At 36.1% G+C, this 19,503-nt stretch overlaps 1 protein-coding gene across 1 annotated transcript in view; it reads left to right on the top strand.

Moving 5' to 3' along the window:
• The window catches only part of ptprma (protein tyrosine phosphatase receptor type Ma), a 796,186-nt gene that overhangs the window by 686,882 nt on the left and 89,801 nt on the right, over positions 1-19,503 (top strand). The window contains exons 21-22 of the mRNA XM_051929399.1: positions 6,340-6,427; positions 12,180-12,256. Of these exons, the coding sequence (XP_051785359.1) occupies positions 6,340-6,427; positions 12,180-12,256 (165 nt within the window). The remainder of the gene's footprint in view (positions 1-6,339; positions 6,428-12,179; positions 12,257-19,503) is intronic.

Here is a 19,503-nt window from a genome sequence, read left to right as displayed (position 1 = left end):
TCACCTCATTGTGTGTGTCTGATGCTGCTGGGATACACCTGGTTCCCACAACCACTGCCTGAGTAGAAAAAATAAATGGATAGATGATAATTAAGAGTGGTTAATTTTTTTCAGAAATGTAAATTGACTATAATTGTTTTAATCTGTGACATAAGAAAAAGCCATGTCAAATATTTTTTCTAATAAGGTTCACTTTGCTCTGCTTACTGTCATATTGTATTTTTTGTTAAGTCCTTAGCACTGTATGTGTCCTGCCAAGGAACAAACCCTTGATTTTTTTTTACTGAGCTAACCAGGAGAAATGCATAAAAAACTTACTCAAATCTTAACATTAGATAAGAATCAGAGTCGAGAAAACAGGCAAAGAGGTCAAACATGCAAGAAACACAACAGAAAATAATTCTTTAAGAGGTTGTATCCGTAGATCGAGCAATGAAAGGAGCTCCCAGCTGACCTTTTATCCCATTGCACTGTGGGTCATGACCCATGAAGCCACACCCTATAAACATGGGATGTGGTGCTAATGACGGCTCTTAATAAATAGTGGTTAAAACATTAGAATTTTAAAAAGGCACACACACAAATCTAATAATTACGGTATGATTCATGGTCAGAGTTTATATTATGGTTGGTCATTAAGTTAATTAAGCAAATTTAACAGCAGCTGTGTTGTTTTGGGATTATTTTAATAACTGTCATAGTCAGATGCTGTCCAATAATGTCCCTCAACTAGACTTCCTTAGATTGACCGGCAAGTCCTTGCTATTTTTTCCCATTGCAGAAAATGAGCAAGTAGTATTATCAAAGACTACATTTATTATCATTTTTAAAAACCGTTTAGTATGTCAGAAGCTTCACTGGTCAGTCATAACTTTTGATTCACCTCTTTTTCCCCAGAACTCCAGCCACCTCTATTATACCTAAATTATGTTTACTGTAAATATTTAAAGAGTATATAGTTTTATATATTATCATCATGTTACTGTATGTTCTGTGTAAATGTGTTCCATATTATCATATGCTTATATTTTTTATATATATATAATCTTGTGATAGTATACTTTTCAGTGTACATTATTATCAGTCTGAGGCCCAAACACTAAGCCAGACTGTTAACAACTTTGTTTGGTTAACAGTAATAAAGTTGTATTCCTTCACTTATTTATACTGTGCCTTGCATGTCTCTCTGCCACAACAAAATCTGTCCACATCTCGATCCTGAACTGGATAAGCAGCTATAGAAATTGACTGAGGGGTGGCTTATTATTGTAAACATCCTTCATTTTATATTCTTTGCCTTGTTGAGTTAGTTTACCTCAAACATTTTTATATGCAACCATGTATGTAAACACAAATGAATGGAAATATATCAAGATTTCAAGTAAGAAATGGAACAGTGCTGTTCAGCTCTGTTAAAGCCAACGTCTAAAAAAAAATCAAATAAGGTGGCAGTTCCCATCAATGGTACACAGTGTGATGCTCTGTGATTGTCACTTCATTTTCCCTTCCCCTACAGTGCTTTAAGCTTGTCTCTTCAGAGCCATCCGCCCAAGACTGAGCCAACTTGCACAGGTGAAAGTTGATCTACAGGTCTGAAAGAGCATCTTGTTTCAAGTAGTATATTGTAGTCCTCACTGGCATCCTTACCACCTTCCTGATCACAATGTTGAAACAGAGAAACCTTTTTTAAGTAAAATATGTGCATCAGCATAGCAGGTCTGTCAAGCAGAGTTCTAATTCTGCTTTTTGAATTTGTAGCTAAACAGACTCTTTGGAATGATGTCCAGTTTATGGTAATCAGCTGGTACTGCCATTTCCTTAAAGCATTGTTATCCATCCTTATTGCCTGTACCCCCTGTCATTGGTGTTTTTTCTTGCCACTGAGATTTAAGACTCTGAATTATATAGCTAATTAAAATAAGTGGCATAAATGATGCAGTCATTCAGATGACATCCCATCAACATGGATCAGCAGAGCCAGAAGCATGTAAACCAATTAGAGATGAGTAGGGGATATTTCTGCAGACAACAACTGATTAGGAAAAGATTGCTTTTAAAAAATGGACCTGTGGGCCTGAACCATCAGGCAGCATTTCACTTCGTTAATGACCACATTAGGCGATCTGTTTGTAGTTTACCACCAATTCTGTGTACTTTTTTTCTGTCAAATGATTCTTTTTGTTTCAAATGTAATATTACCTTCATTCCATGCTGAGTAATGTTCAATCATAGGTTGTTGACCATGTTTAATAAATGACTACAAATGAAAGTCCTGCGGTATTTGTTCAAGTATATTTATCCAATTTCTGTACTCTCTTCTTTTATGAGAGATGTGAGAGTCTGTCTCAGTAGCAGGAGCCTGCCCTGGACATGTGGCCAGTTCCATCCATCCATTTTCATACCTGCTTATTTTTTTTTACTATTGTGGCTAGAATAGAGCCTTCCTGACAGCATCACACATTAGGCAGGAACCAGGTTAAATGGTGTTGTCTAATATAGGGTTGACTCACAATAGGCCAATTAACCACTGTACCACCATGCTGCTTTAATAAGTTAAGTATATTTTAGTATCTATAGTATTAAGGTAAGTGACATGACAGCATAGTGCTTAATACTGGTAGCATATACCTCTAAGTACAACATCTTCTGTTTATTTCCTGCCACCCAGTCGTTATCTGTGTGTAGTTTGCACATTCTTCTCAAGCCTTAGTGGGACAAGGGGGTGTTTTATCCTAGGCACATTGGCAACTCTAAATTGGCATCAGTGTAAGTGAGTTTTGCTGTGTATGTACAGTATGTGTCTTATACATGCACTATACTGGATATCTGCCCAAGACTGTTTCCTGCATAAATCCCAGTGCTGCCAGGTTAGACCTCAGCACCCTTAATTAAGTGAATTGGAGAACATTTATTTGATTTAGTCAGTAGTTGCCCATGCGAAGTACTATAAATTGTGTGAAATTACTGTTTTCTGTTTTTTACATAAAAAGTACATTATAAAGTTACCAACCACACACATGCTAAAATTACTTTTTACATCTTCAGATTTTTGCCCTTTATTCTCACTGAAGGTGATTGCAAATGCAGGAATGATGTTTGTTTTGAGCTTACTAAAAAAGAAAACGGCAGTGGTACAAGAACATAAAAATGTAGGCTTTCCCAGGCCAGGAGCACATTGTGCCCTTTAAACTGGTATAAATTTGAAGCCCATTTTTTTGTCATTTAAATCAAGATACACTTGGTAGCATCTCCCCTTTTATCAGTAAAAGGCTAGCATTTTAAAATGTTGATTAATTACATCTTTTGTAATTCTTGATTTTTCATAGTGACTGAAGTAGCTGTTATTGTATCTTAAACATTTTCTTAGCTGCCCACCATCCTTAGTAATATCCCACGGCCACGCATGGATAGAATTGGAAATGAACTGGAATCATTAGAAGCCAACCTTATTTATTTTTTGTTTTCAGATGGGGCTCTGTGAGCCTTATTATTTCAGAATGCTTGGAATATGACTTTTTTGCATGAAAGTCAGTTTTTTTTTTGAAGTTGATTTTCATAATTAGTAATAATTGTGCATAGAAAATATGACCTGCACATGGACATTATGAATATTTAACAATTTCTAGCCTTCTGGTTATGTCTATTTTTTCATATCCTTAAGTAACAAGTTAAATGCAAATAATGAACATTCAGCATTATGTGCATGGTAATGACAGAAAAGGAGGCAGAAATTACAGCTGGTTTTGCAAGTCCAGAGTCTGGCAAGGAGGCACTTACAATTTTTAGCAGTGTTATGTAAAGAGTCACTGCTGCTTTTGGCTATAGCTAAGGCCATGTTCATTATTGAAAGTTGGTATAAAACTGTTTGGAGCTGATTAAAGCAATCTGAACCCAGTATTGACTTTGCCTTTAAACTGTAAAATGAGATGGAGACTAAGTGCCCAAAAGCTCCTTAGTGGTGTGATGGTGACAGAACTTGGCAACTGATGCCCTTAAAGATACATGGCACCAGGACTGGTGTGCTTAGCACAGAAACCAAAAGTATAAAATATTACTAACAAGCTTATAAATTGTCATATAAGACAGCCAAGCCAAACAGTATATAATATTTTCTTAACTTTGTAAATCACACATGCATTTTCCAAACTTGATAAATTTTATGAGTCATGGGACCTGCCCAGGCAACTTTGAATTCATGTCAGAAATTAATCCATCACAGGCCACACTCATACAAATTCACACGTTCTCAAGTGCTCTGGCAATGTGCCATTTATATAAATCATGCTTGTCTTAATATCTTGTTTTCTGCAGCATTTGGTTTTATATAGGTTCTCCAGTGATGCTTTTAAAAGAATAACTTTATAGTGTTCTGCAAATGTGCAATTTTAAACCATGTTCATTGAACTTATTTTTAACATGTTTAAAAGGTTGTCCTTACTCTCAAGTTTATGAATGTCTGCAAATGGAGAAATTATGTCATCTTTTGAGGACAAAGAAGATAAATAATACTGGAATGTGCTGATGAAAATTGTAAAAAACAAAATAATCAAAGTGGTGCTGTGTGTTACCATTAAAGATGGATAGAGCTAGGGCTTTATATACAGTATGTGATGCCACTATAGGACAAATGAAAGACTGCAGAGAAGAAATATTACAACAACCAGAAAAAAGTTTATAATACCTTACTATAAGGAGTTGGCAGGAGAATAATTGTGAATGTTTAGCAAAGCCACTTCACCAAAACCTTCACTGTTTTTTTTGTTGCATTACAAATATAAAAAACAGATTCATTTCGATAAAATGAAACATCAAAAGTAGTAAATGTTTTCCCTAATTGCTTTTCTTTGGTTATTTGTTGTTTGAGTGCATGTTTCTCATGAAGGTCTTTTCTTTGTTTGATCCAAAGTTCAGACACCTTGCTGTGCATACTGCAATCTTTTATAGCACAGGCAAGTACTGCAATCACTCTCATCACATTGGCAGACAAGGTATCACTTCCCACACCACAAAAATGGTGGCACCCATGAAAGAAGTATAAAAAAATCAATACAAGAAATAAAAGCAACACATCAGTACAAAATGAAAATATCAGAAATTAAAATAATAATGTAATACAAACCCTAATGTTGTATATCTTAATAAAAGGATATATGTCTGTCCCTGTGTCTTGTTGTTATATCCCAGTCATTCCAACAGATGTGCATCACAAACATTTTTACTAATAAAATGCACTACATTTGCCATTCCAATAGATGGTGCATCAAAAAACATGAACACTGCTTTTAAGAATCCCATACCAAATGGCATATATCAGAGAAATATGCATTGCTTGATGCACTTTAAATCTTAATGCTAAGAACTATGCTGATCACTTGGATTTCAACCCATCTTAAATGGTTAGCACAGCTAGTTATAATGATAATAATAATCTATAACAATGAAATATCCATTACATTATCACTCTTGTCTCTAAATATCCATATTTTCTGTTTCTTCCTTCTTCCTTAATAAGAATAATAAAAATAATCTTCAAGTTGTACTTACTGTTTTGCTTTTAAGGGCTTAGTCTTATATCTGTGTTATTTTCTCTGGTTTTCACTTTTTTATTGTATGTAAAAGGCAAACAGCAATGCTGCATTAAAGGGCAAAATCTTGGTGTCTTGATTTAATACAGTAAATCAAATTCAGTATGCTATAGCTGTGTTATCCACATACGCTTTGTTAAAAATCCCTCATCCCTCAGAACTATTTAAACCAGGCAAATAATTTTTTCTGACTGTTTTTCATTCAGAAACAAAGAGAGTGTCCCTTCTTTGTTTTCGGATACTTTTACTAACCAGTCTGCTAATTTCATTCTTTTCTAGAAAAGAAGTGTGTGTAAACAATAGCATTGATCCAATGTTTATATTTCCATACATGTATGTGTATGTTTATATTACATATATAGGAAAGGAGCAGATCATTTTGCCAGTGAATACTCATGTGAAATCATGCTGTACCTTGCTAAATATAGGTATTATAGATTTACAATTTACATTTTTCACTGCTTATAATATAAAAAGAAAATATTTCAGTGATGGACAAAAACCTTTATGAGCATTTCACAAAGGAGCTGACTGGGGTCATGAAAACCCTTTTATGGCAATGATAAGGTTGAGGTTGATGCCTGGGGTTAAAAGATGGATTTTTGCATTTGAAGGTTGTGCATTTGATGCAGGAATTGTCTAAGGAGCAGTTTGATGTTAAAACCAATGAAAATATTAGTTGCTTGTTTCATTTTATCATTTAACTGGCATTTTTTGGGAGTATTGACTCTTATATTTCTTTCCTTTTTTCCAGAGTTTCTTTGAGGGACAGTCTGCACCTTGGGAATCCGCTAAGAAAGACGAAAACAGAATGAAAAACAGATATGGGAATATCATTGCATGTGAGTATAACTCTGTCTATTTGTCTGTCTTTTTGTCTATTTGTTTATGTATCTTCATGTTAATAAACAGGCTTTTGATGTTATCTTTCATCATTTCATTCTTTAAATAAGTTTAGACATCTTTTGCTATTAAAATAAAATGTGACAGCCCATTAAATTATAATGGCATCTTATCACATACTTGGAGACTGTTTGTTTCTTTTTCTTTCTCCTTTTGATTCAATGAATCATTTTGGAGTATAATTCTTAAAGAATACCAGTTTATCTTGGTAATGCTGACAGTTCCTCCATATACACCATTTCTGAGCTCCAACGTTTCAGACACAAGAAAAGAAGCAGTATGTGTTGGCAATCTCATTATTAAAAAATAAAAAAGTTTTGACTTATGTCTGTGCTACAAAAGGAAAGAAGAAACAACATTCCCAAAACCTAAGTGATATTTGTAGCATTTATCAGATACATTTCAAGGTTTTCTTTCTTTGGAAATACTACCCATTCTCTCTTCTACTATAAGTGGATTTTTTTATTGACAGGAAATTGTTTGCCATTAGAAATATGGCATCTGTGACAATTTCAGTCTATTAGATGTGAAATGATGGTGCCTAGAGTGAGAATGCTCCCAAAGGTAGTTTGATGATCTCATTTTAGATGTAGGGGTGTTTGACTAGACACACAGAAAAAATATAATGGAAAAAGTAAAGCAAGGGAATTTTGGCCCATACACATTTTATATTCACCTCTGTAAAAGAATAAGTGTCTGTGTGTCCATCTGGTTGCAATGTCTCTATGATTTCAAAAGATGGAACATCAAAAACATTAAAACACTGCTTTCATGAATCCCATACCAAATAGCATATAACAGACATACTGTATATTGCATGGTGCGCTGCATACATTAACACTGAAATATATGTGGATTACTTAGATTTCAACACGTCTTAGATGGGTAGCTCAGCTATTTTGTTTATAAATATACAAACTACATATTGTATGTAGCTTTCTACTGTAACTCTGTGCTGTCAGTTAGGTTAGAAGACAAGTTTACAATGTCTGCTTGATAAGATACTTCTTCAGATGTATCAAGGCAACTGAGTCCTTGCACAAATCCCAGGAAACAATGAGTCCCATTAGACCTTAACAGAATACAGTAGGACCACTGTTTAATGTTCTCATATTTAGCGTGTTGCCACATATAACATTTTTTTTGGTGCTACTATTGAACATAAGGAACAATTCTTGTCTGAACAAGCTTGAGTCTTTTAAAGGATGTTTATTGTTTTTCAAGTGTGGCTCCCGGACGGGGCTCATGCCCAGCCAGGACGCCCAGGAAGACCGGAGATGGGCTCATTCCTCCTCCAGACTGCGAGGGGGCGTCCGCCCTGGTTGTATTGGGGGCCATGGGTACAGGGCTTAGAAGCCCAACCCTGTAGGGGCCCCTGGTCACCGCCAGGGGGCATCCCCCTGCCTGAAGGACCCTGAACCCCAGTACTTCCGCCACACCAGGAAGTACTGGGGGGAAGAAGAGAGGGAACACCCGGTGTGCTTCCAGGAGGACAGCCGGCATTTCCGATTGCCGGTGTACACCTGGAACATATCCAGGTACAGATAAAAGGGGCCGCCTCCCTTCATTCGAGGCTGGAGGCGGGTGGAAGTAGGACAAGGTGCAAGAACGAGAGAAGGAGGCGGTTGGCCTGGACTTTGGGGAAGATTGGGGTTTGTGGCACAATAATTGTAAATAATAGTGTAAATAAACGTGTGTTGGGTGACATGAGCATGTCTGCCTGTCTGTGTCCGAGCCAGTCTCCACACAAGGCATAGCTATTTCTTCAGAATTATGTCATGTATATTACTTTTCCACAACAATCTGTATTCTATAGTGAATCATATTTTATTAATTTAAAAAAATATGTAGCCTGTTCTTACTTTTTATGATAGAGCTAAAGGGGCATTTGTCCAAACATGAAAACAAAAGCCTTAAAACGTACCAAATAAGTAACAAATTTAAGAAAAAATGACTTCTCTGTTTCTGAGTCATGCTTTTAACAACAAAAGTAACCTGTAAGTCATACATTTTATCACAGATTCTTGGTACTGTTTTTCTTTAGGTAAAGATACATTTCCTGTTTGTTCGTATTTCTGTTCCTAGTGGCTATTGTGGGTGGTGGTGTACATTTTCCCCAAGTGTCCTATGCATCACCATGGCTCCAGCATGCATAGATTCCGCATTTCTTCTATCCAGTTCCATTTCATCAATGATTATGTTCTGCCATGGCTTGCAACAAATGATGCTCCGCACAAAACTGGGGGAAAGTGTTTAATACAGTGCCAGAGTAATCAGTATGCTTCTGCTGGCAAACCATTGTAAATGTAGATGGTTCAAAAATGCAGAAGACCTAGTAGCACATGCCTACATAAGTCATAGTTTTTTTCTTATGCCATGTGTTCCTGAATCATATTTTTTATGAGCAGTGTTGGCACACATATCGAACTTAAATAGACAGAGTAGTTTAACGGCAGATGTGCCCTCAAATCATTTGATTATGTTTTCTTAAACTGTGCCTCATACAGTAAACAGTCAAGTTCCACATTACATTGCTGTTCCTGCAATCTCAGATGAATGTCAGAATCAAGCAAAGAAAATTGACTATTTATTTCCACATTGTCATACATCATCAGGTTTGTTGTGCGTGTGCCACCTTCCTGCAATGTACTGTTCACCCATGAACAGCTCTGTGCCATCTTCTCTTTTCTGCATGTGGGAAGCTGGTACAGGCTGTGAACTAATTACTTCATGCTGTGTGAAAAACATTGTAATACCATTCCCAGTGCATGGATTTACATAACTGAAATCAGGAACTGCACAACCCATGGGATAGAGTGTTTATGGCAGGGGCTCCTTTTTGCCCGTTACATTCTACATTGTTAATTACATTTTACATAGCCTACACAGTGAGATTTACACTAAATGGTAGTGTGGTGCCTGCTTGTGATTTTACGTGAACTGATTACACTACACTACATTTGTTTTTAAAACCTTAGGTCCTTGAAAAGCCAAGGTGACCTGCTTGACAGTACTAAGTTCATAGTGCCAATCAACATTCTACATTACCAGATTTTGGTGGCGTTTTACACGATAAAAATATATAGGGGTAATGATTACATGATAGAGCTAAACCACAGTGAAACAGATTGAAGCTGTACAAACCAATTATTGAATTTTATAGCACATGCAGACCCGCTTTTGCTAAGGGTATTGTAATAGGATAACAACTGAGGACAACATTTTGGAGTGAGTGTAAGTAAGCTTGTATTACTGTGGCCTATCACTGTATCAGGTGGAGAGGTTTTGAATGTAAAAGAGTGGTTGCAAAAGCAATGTGTATACCTTCTGAAAAGTAGTGATTCATACTTCTCTAAGAAGATCGGGTCCATGTCACATATTAGTGATTGAGCTGCAGTGTAAACATGGCCTTTTTTGTATTTAAAAAATTAAACGCAAAGTTGTACAAGCTGTCCTGTTCTGCTGTTGGTTTACCAATGGTACTGTTGCTATCAGCAACACGGTGGCATTCAAGAAAAGAGTAACAATCTGAAAACAACAAAAAGGATAATAAAATTCCAAAAATTAAATAGAACAAATCAGGATGCATTTAGACTGGATCATAATTAGTAATCACAAAAATAACTAGTGAAACTATAAAAGACAAACACAGCAAACTCAGTCCTGTCGTAACAGAATCCTAACAACTCAGTGATAATTTCCATCATTTAACACCTTTAAGCCCCTAGAGCAATACTACATGAGGATTCTACTATATCACAAATCAGAAATCTCATCATTATTATACGTTGTTAGACTATCGTAGATTGCCTCTTCCTTAATGTACTATCTGCACTTGGCCATCTCTATATGGCTGTATTGCTCAACAACATTAATGCTGTAGCACTCACGTGACACAAGAAAATGAAGAAATCAATACAGAAAACTGGCCATTATGTTGTTTTTTTGTTTTTTGTTTTTTTTGCTGAAATTGAAGGTTAGCGTTCTGATGCCTTTAATTTCAAATTTTGCTGGCTGTTTAGTGTTTCTTTGATAATGCTGACTTTTTTGTAAGGCCTATCTTATATTTTTTGACACTCTATTTGTATTACGTACACTTTTCAGTTTTTCTGGCTTTGTAAAGTGTTCACTCTTTACTTGTCCTCACCCGCATTACCAATCTGAGGCTAACAATCAACAGAGAGCTTTGGGGCTATCCATTCTCATAATTCACTTTCCACTCCCATGAACCGCCATCACATTTTCTGTTTGGTACGAGCAAGAAAATCCCAGAGAAACACAAGACATTCCATATGTTCTATCCAACACAATTAAAATTGGAAAATTAAGGCATACTAAATTAGTTTCAGCTTTACATGTAGTATTTTGTCATTTAAAAATATATATCTCTCAATCTGTCTGTCTCTTTATTTTTCAACTCCTTTTGATGCATTGCACAGTTGTGGAGATCTGAGTTTCTCCGAACAGCATATGGTGCAAGACAGGAACCAGTTCTGAAATGGAGGTGTACAAAGAAATTTGAATCAGGAAGTTTATATTTTTTTTTATACACATCTGTATGCATACATTTTTTGTGTGCATACACAGAGCAAGAATCTCTCTTTTTATGTGGAGATTAGGAATTTCCAGACTATTTATAATCAACAGGAAGTATGAATGCATGAGAATTATGACTTAGTTTTTACATAATTTATAAAGGATGTATGTAGTAAATAAAAAAGGAATATGACAGAAGCAATAGTCACCAACTGATAGGATACATATTTTCAACATCAGTTGCTCTAGAGAAGCAGATTCCTTTTTAAACAGTCTAAACAAGGTATACAATCTTTATGTTGCAGTGTTAACCCAAATTGTAGTTGTTGAAAATGAGCACAAATAAGTAAAGTAAATGTATGAAGCATATTTCCTTGCAAAATCTTCCTATATTCTTAGCTTCATCAGCCTTTGTTGTAACAATTAAAAAGGCCTTTCACGTACACAACCCACTCAAAATGTAACTGCACTGCTGCTGTAGCAGTGAAAGTCTCCGGGATAAGATATAGTGCATTGTACAATGGTAAATATTGATAACTCCATAGGTATATTTCACCAAATTTTCACAGATTCTTGTCTATTGCAGGACAAAAAGGAGATGCCAGTCCACTTTACATTCATGTTGTTGGACATTGGCCTTGGTCTTTTGACTAAAATACCTGTAGTAAAATCATGCAGGCAAAAGGAGAGGGTATAAATTTCTATCCTGAAACCATGAAGGAGCAGCACAAATCACTGCACCATCCAGTATTTATGTAATTATGGCATGCTGGGACACATGGATGAGGTGGATTGTTTATTTTCCAAAGCAAGTAGAGATTTCTTGAAGGCATCACTTAGTTATTCTACTTTAATAATACCCAGTTAAGCCACACTTTGATATGATAATCAGGACTGTCCTATGGTTTGCAAAAATAATATGGTTAGTAATTTGTCTTTTTCATTCTTATAAAGTTGTACTGTATATATGACATGTTTGTGTCATAAATTCTAACATAAATCTAAAACTTGACTTCGGTTTTAAGCATTTTATTTTAGGAACGTGGGGCGGTTATATTTAGAATAAACCATTGACGTGTTATCAAAGTAGACTGTTTTCTAACTGCACAGGACCTTGAGTTTTCATGTATGTGCTTATTTCTTTTCCATTTTTAGATGATCATTCCCGTGTCAGGCTGCAAGCCCTTGAGGGAGAACAAAATTCTGATTACATTAATGCAAATTATGTTGATGTAAGTATTTCAGTAAATTTTTGTTTTAAAGGTCAAGTTGATTTTTTTCCTCTTGATTTTTATTGTTTGTTTGTTAGGGTTGTGCCATATATCTGCATTCCTGCATATTGCTAATATTTCCTATGCATGCATATGCATATATTTACAGTATGTACAGATATATTTTGTGGCTTATGTGGAAGAGATGATGCTGAAGTCACCAGTAAAAAAACAACAGTTTTTCTTGCACTAGAAATAAATAATTGCCTCTCTTGTTTTCTTTGAACATCAGGATATTGGCATTGCTTAAAGGGAAACCAGAAGCGTACGCCATTTTTTACCCAGTTGAACTCAGACAAGACACATTCAAAAGCAAATCAATCTACTACTTAATACTCACACATAAAAATAACAGCAGCATCTGCTATTTCAGTCCCCATCTCACTTCCCTGTATGCCCCCGATATAATGACCAGTCAGACAAAAGTGTAGCATGTGCATAGTTAGATTAAACAAAATGCTGGAGATCTGCAAATTACTGAGTGATCACAATTTTTTTGTTTCAAATATAAATGTTTCAAATCATTTATTTCAGTTGTGAGTAAAGAGAGTTAACTTGTGCTCAAATAAGTCCAAGTCTATCTTGGGAGCACTTGGCACAAGACAGGGGTTCATTTTGTATGGGGCACTGTCACACATACCCTTGCTCACTAAGAGTGCATTGAGTTGCCCATTAACTAAAAATGAATAAAAGGACAAGTTAGCTCTGAATGCAGATGACTTTCCCCCATTTTTTCGCTCCCTTCAAGTAATTTTTATCACAGATTTTGTATTCAAATGGTCACTAACATGCATATATTTTTAAGACCACTTATTCCTGTTATGGCTTCTGAATACTCATCTAACAATAGTGGATATAAAGTGGGAACACTGCCTGGATGAGACATCAGTTGATAACACGGTCAAATTAGTCATGCCATTTAACATGCCAATAAGTTATGGAGAAAAACTAAACAAAATAAGAAAATAGGCACACTTCAAATGGAGGCAATGCAGCCTTGAAGTGAGCCTGTAGCCCAAATATCTCACATACTGAAGTAGCCCATCATTTGAGTTTAATATTATCAGCTTTGCTGTGACTGGTAATGGAATATATTTCAATTTCTATCCTTGGAGAGCAAATTGAAGCCTTAGTAGGCTTTTAGGTAAACTTTTACAATACACTTCCCCTGATTTTTCTCCTTCATTTTATATTTTATGGTGGGATATATCTGAAGAAGTGTCTCATTTATTCCCTTTCCCTTTCCTGTCTGTGTTAAAATATAAGGGCAACACTGCAATGTTAATTACCAGCAGAGGAGTCAAAACATGCTGTTCGTATCTGGGTGTTTTCTTCATGGCTCATGCAACTTGAGACAGTTTTGAAATGCAAATGAAAAACAAAAGAACTGCTGGGGATTAAACTGAAACAAACCCATAAGGGACTCACTGTCTGTGTAATTCACAAAGCACTGTGATAAATGTGCCATCAGTGCTGGAGCGCTGTGAAGAATTCCCTTGAGACAGAGAAAATCGGAGGCTTGCTAACCTGCAATGCAACAGATAATTCATCGGAGCCAGCTGCACACTTTATTGTTCTGCTGAACAGATGTGGGGGGGGCTCATGTACATGAATATAGAACACCATAGATTGAGATCCTCCAAAAAATGGACATTTTTGCTTCACACGTGAAGCATTTTCACCAAATGAATCTAAATAAACAGGTTTCACTGTTAGAATGCCTTTAAAAAGAATAAGTATTATGTCATTCAAATCCATTATCAGATATTTTTAAATCAGTTCAGGGTCTCTGTGACCAGAGCCCACTCCAGCAGCATCAGGCACAGTGCAGGCCTAGGACCATAAATTGAGATGTCACCTAGTAGTCAGGTTATTCCAGGCCATTCACTCTTGTTGATACTTTCAATTTAAAAATGATCTCTTCTCTGGTCACTGGGAGTTGCAGGACATGCACACCCCTAGCAGACCAATTTTAAGATGGCACTTAAATAACATAGCAGAGCTTTCTTTGGGAGCCAGAGAAACACAAATACAAACCTGCATAAAATGTTCAAACTCCACATAGCTGATGACAGACAGGAATTGACTCCAAGTCTTCAGAGCTGTGAGAAACGTATCTCCTGTGCCTCCTGTCGAGCCACTTTAATGCTAGTACGTATATGTAAAGCTACAACTGCCCCTTTCACTGCACTCTACTCGTTCCCATTGAAGTGTGTAGGGTGCTGTCATTTATCACATCCAGCATCTCTGAGAAACTCAAAATGGGTGATCTTTCTATGGAAAGTTCTCCAAGTTTTCATTTATTTATTTTTCCTTTTTTTATTTGCTATTAACCCAAGATCAGGTCTGCAAGTGTATATTTATTTATTATATTGTTATTTTCTGTTATTCATGTAATGCATGATCAGTCTAAGAAAGTTACAAGAACTGGTCAATGTACTCCTCACTCCAGTGATGTGACGTAACATGTGAAGTGTACACTTTGCACCCTTTTCTGTATCCTTATTGCTTTTAGAGCCATATGAATCTAAAGCATATTCCTATCATAAGTATGCTTTTCCAGTAGACTGTCTGGGTAGGCTGGTGTTAATTCTCAGATGGTTAATGCTGCAGAGCGGGAAGGCTTGCTGTGAAGTGCTAGGCTGATTCCCTGCCTCCTACTGCTTATGTTGACAAAGTAAATGTTATTTTCATTTTCTGTCAACAGCCTGGCATGTTGCCACATTCACCGGCAAGCTGTTTGCATATTAATGTCTGCAAAACTCTGTTATTCCTAATGCAGTGATTTGCAATCACTTGTCATTACTACACTTTACAGTTATCTTCAAAGCAGCATGTGAATTCATAATGCAGGTGGGGCCTTTCATACCAAATGCACACCCTTTAATTATTTACACCCATCAGTGTACACTTTATATTATAGCAAAAAAAAATATGAGCCTTAATATTAAGCTACGTCATATGTGTATTAATTCTAAGACAAAAGCGTGCCTTAATAGTTCAGGTAGACATACAGTGGCATGGTTTTTATTTAATGTATGTCTTTCACTTCTTATTCTTTTGCAAATTGCATAGTGAAATTGTCTATACTACAACCAAAAAGAGCAAACACTGCCTTGTTCACAATAAGAGACTCATCAGTGTAGGACACATCTCCATACCAAACAGCCAAAGCATCAGCATTTCACCACAACTCCTATCTTCACATGGGTCTGAAGCATCTAGAATATCAAGCTCTGGTAAAAATTATGCATGGGGACAACAGGGCAGAGCAGCAGGAATTTTCTGGACCTCCAAGCTCACACAATGACTATAACTGAAACCGTTAAAAAATGCTGAATCATAATTTGGTTTTCCCCTTTTTAGTTACACTCTTGCCATTCTTCTATAGCCACTGCTACATAGCATTAACTGATTTATTCCTGCATCCCTGGTTTTGATTTGAAATAAAGTGTCAGAGTGCAAGCATAAAAAAGGGGTCAGGTCTGAGATTTTTTTACACCACAGAATCTAGTCTAGTAACAATACAGGGTGTTTCAGTAGGACAGTACCTATCCCAGATGTCTAGTTGCTCCGGCAGACTATGTTTGACTCATGTCTGTGTGAAGTTTATACTGTATATTCGCTTTGTGTTTGTGCAGGTACTCTGGATTTTCTCCCACATTCCAAAGGTTTGGTAAGGTTAGCTTAATTGGAGAATGTAAAGTGCTCTACTAGAATTCCGATAGAGAGACAATGGACTTGGAGAAAAGACAATGGCTAGAGGAAGGGAGAACGTATTGAAGTGACTTTGGAATAGTCATAGAAGAAATTATATTTTGCAAGGCCTAGTGGAGCTTTTACACACTGTTTTCTTTTTTTAATTTTAGTTCTTTTAGATACTCCTTCATTGTTATTAGGCAATCGGATTTCCAGATTCCCTCTCTGATTGTGTTGCAAACTGTTAATTTTTCATGCACAAACGTATTAATTGAAGGTATTTATGGTAATCCAGCTGAAAAGAAATGATGATTTGCAGAGTAATGTCTTTCTACATTAGAGATGGTGAAAGTAGCACCATAGGCAACAGGAAGATGTTTTAACTGCTGCTAAGATTAGATGTTCAAAGTCCTGTCTACTGCTGATTATAACTCTAAGGCTGGTGTTTGGAGACATTGATATAAATTGGCAGAATTCAACATTTCAACATTTAGGAAGCTTCTTGGTTTGAAGTAGAGATCACACAAGAAGAAGTTTGGTTTTCAGCTATTAGAAGATGTCATTCAAGCAGAATCTACACTCATCTGGCTGTCATGTAGGATTTTACGGAGACCCGACTGTGTGAGGGCAGAATAGGAAGCTTCTTCTTCATAGCTACAACAGTTACTAGTTCCTTGCCCAGATTCTCACCATCCCCAAATGCATTAATTGCTGGTATGTCTGACCAATGCAGTGTCCAGTTCTCATCCAGACATATCTAATGCATTCTGTGAAGTTGTCGTTCAAGTTACAAACCTACATAGGGCCTTCATATCTCAACTTCATATGACAATTCAGCCACAATTTTCTTTTATTGGAAGATCACATGTGTTTCATCAGTGTACCTAATACACAATGAAATACATTTTAAATTCTTTTTTAGTGTTAACCATGCTTTTATTAAATTTTGACTAAAGATATTGTTGGCTTGGTGATGCAGGGCAAAACACACTGAGATGTTAGTTTCAATGTCACTATCTATTGTGAGTCTGCACATTTTCACCACATATGAGTATTTTTTAAATGGATTGTGTTGCTTCTAAATCCCAGAGACAGGCTGATAAGGTAAACTGGCAAATGAAGAATAAACTATCTAATTACTTATCTTGACACAACCATGTAGCAGACAAGAACTAAACCTGGATAGTTTGTCAGACTGGCATAGGGCACACTCATGCACATGTTTCCAGTTAACCTAATCTGCATATGTTTGAGGCATGGGGGAAGAATCAGAATACCTGCTAAGGAGAGAATGGTCAAACCCAGGACTCTACACCTGTGAGGCAGTATTGCTAATCACTATGCCAGTTTGCTCCCCTAATAGTAATATAAATCTAAACTGAGCTGAATATGAATGAGTGTGCTGGTACAGTATTTATCATTGTACCCTATGATGGACTAGCTACCCAACCAGGATTGGTTCATGCCTCGTGTCAGATTGTGTGGGGATAGACTTAAGCTCCTTTTGACCTGTAAAAGAATGAGAGTTCAGAAATCAGGTGGATGCTTTGAATAAAATATGCACTTCATCAATAGTTGTATATGCAGAGAAATGCATTCTTCTAAATTCTCACAGTTGTTTCTGGTATCCTATGCAGAGTTGTTTCCTGCCTTATGCATAGTGCTGTCGTCCTGTCACGATGTTGAATTGGATTCAGTGGGTTACGTTAACTGTGGCTTTTAAGTATGGTTTTATGAAAATCTCTGGTTGGCATTATGGCAAACTGGATAATGGTGATACCTGGGTTTAATTCCATGTCTGTGCAGAGTTTGTATGCCCTCTGCAGACTCAAATGGATTTTCACTGAGCAGGTCCCACATCAGGTCCCACAACAAATAGCTCGTCACAATCCAGAAGAAGAAATAGATGGTTCATAAAATGGATTAATGGATAGATATAAATAATCATTTTATGAGCACAGCACTTGGTGTGTAAATTAGGAACAGCTCAGTCCTAGGCATGGTTGTTTAGAATCTTTTAAAATACCTTTTCTGTTTCTTTTGCTTATATTTATTTTTAATGACATTCTTTTCATTAATACATTCATATATTACCTGCATTTATAAAAAAAGAATCCTCATGAGAAATGAAAAACTGAAAACTGATAAGATTTTTATTTTTGACAAATTACTTCATAATTAGTTGTGAATTCTTTACAATGTAAGATGGAATATCTTGCCTAAAACTTACATACACATTCATTGTCATACAGAATTAAAATTAAAAGACATACATAATTATATTTACATGTTTAAATTGTTTAAATTGTTCTTGCATAGACTTGAAAATATAAAAATGACAGGGGCAAACACAACAAGGGAACATTGCATGTTTATAATTCAACACAGCTCTTTAATTTGTTAATAAGGACAGTAGTACAAATGTGTTCTTTTAGCATTTATAAGTCTGGAGTGTCACGTTTACAGGTGTTGAAGAAGGGCACAGCACAGGCTTTGTTTCTTGCATATTACCAATTGTCAAGACAGTGTTTAATAAGTAACTGCAAAAAGTAGCATCAATGTTTGGATTTATGATTTTGTTTATTTTGTTGGAAGTTTTTTACTTATAATGGCATGGTGGTAAAGTGGTTGGCACTGCTGCCCGACAGCTCCAGAGTCCTGTACTCAGATCCCACTCTGGTCACTACCTGTGCAGAATTAGCACATTCCTTCTGTGTCCCCACACAACTCCTAAAATCTTGACTATAAAGCTAATCCACGACTCTCCGTTTTTCATCCTCTTTCCTCAGCAGCATATTCCATTAATAAACATATAATCCTAGTTCTAATAATATGGTGTATCTAGGGCTTCAGTTTTTCATTATGTTATTAAACACGATAAAATTAACACAGGTTAGGATTTGGAAGACATGGTGGAACTATGATTAATGGAGTCTGCATGATCTTCATGTGTCAGTATGGGTTTCTCCAAAAATGTGCATTTAGAACTAATTGGCTACTCTAAATGATATGTGCAGTATTGTGCCCTGCAAAGGTCTGGCACCACATTTAGAAATGGTTAATTCTATTAATTATTGTCAATAACTGCATGCATGGATGGGTTTGTATTTGTTTACATCGTAATCAGGCAATTGAGAAAAATACTTCACTTTGTAATTTCTTAGACTTACACATATCTAATTTTTGTCTCAAGATATTGCCAGACAAAACCATTTTTTTTATCATTATCACAAATGATTTTTAAACCTGCTGCTTGCCCTATCTAAGCTTTTAAAAATCCTCTATATCTTGTACCATACATGTTTCTTGTATATTTCTTTGTGTAATAAACACAATTGTAATTTATTCTTTTTGTTACTACTGTTGGTTCAAGACTATCACTTTGCCTTCTCCTTTTTAACTCATTCAATATTCTAAACAATTTCACATTTTCAGTCTGTTTTTAAATAAGGTATATAGTTACTCTTGATTTGTCCCTCTGGTAAAAGGCTTCTTCTTCTACTTGTTGT

Source organism: Erpetoichthys calabaricus, chromosome 6 (genome assembly GCF_900747795.2).
Source record: "Erpetoichthys calabaricus chromosome 6, fErpCal1.3, whole genome shotgun sequence".
Classification (NCBI taxonomy): domain Eukaryota; kingdom Metazoa; phylum Chordata; class Cladistia; order Polypteriformes; family Polypteridae; genus Erpetoichthys; species Erpetoichthys calabaricus.
The sequence above is the reverse complement of the archived record's forward strand: the minus strand, read 5'-3'. Positions and strand labels throughout refer to the sequence as shown.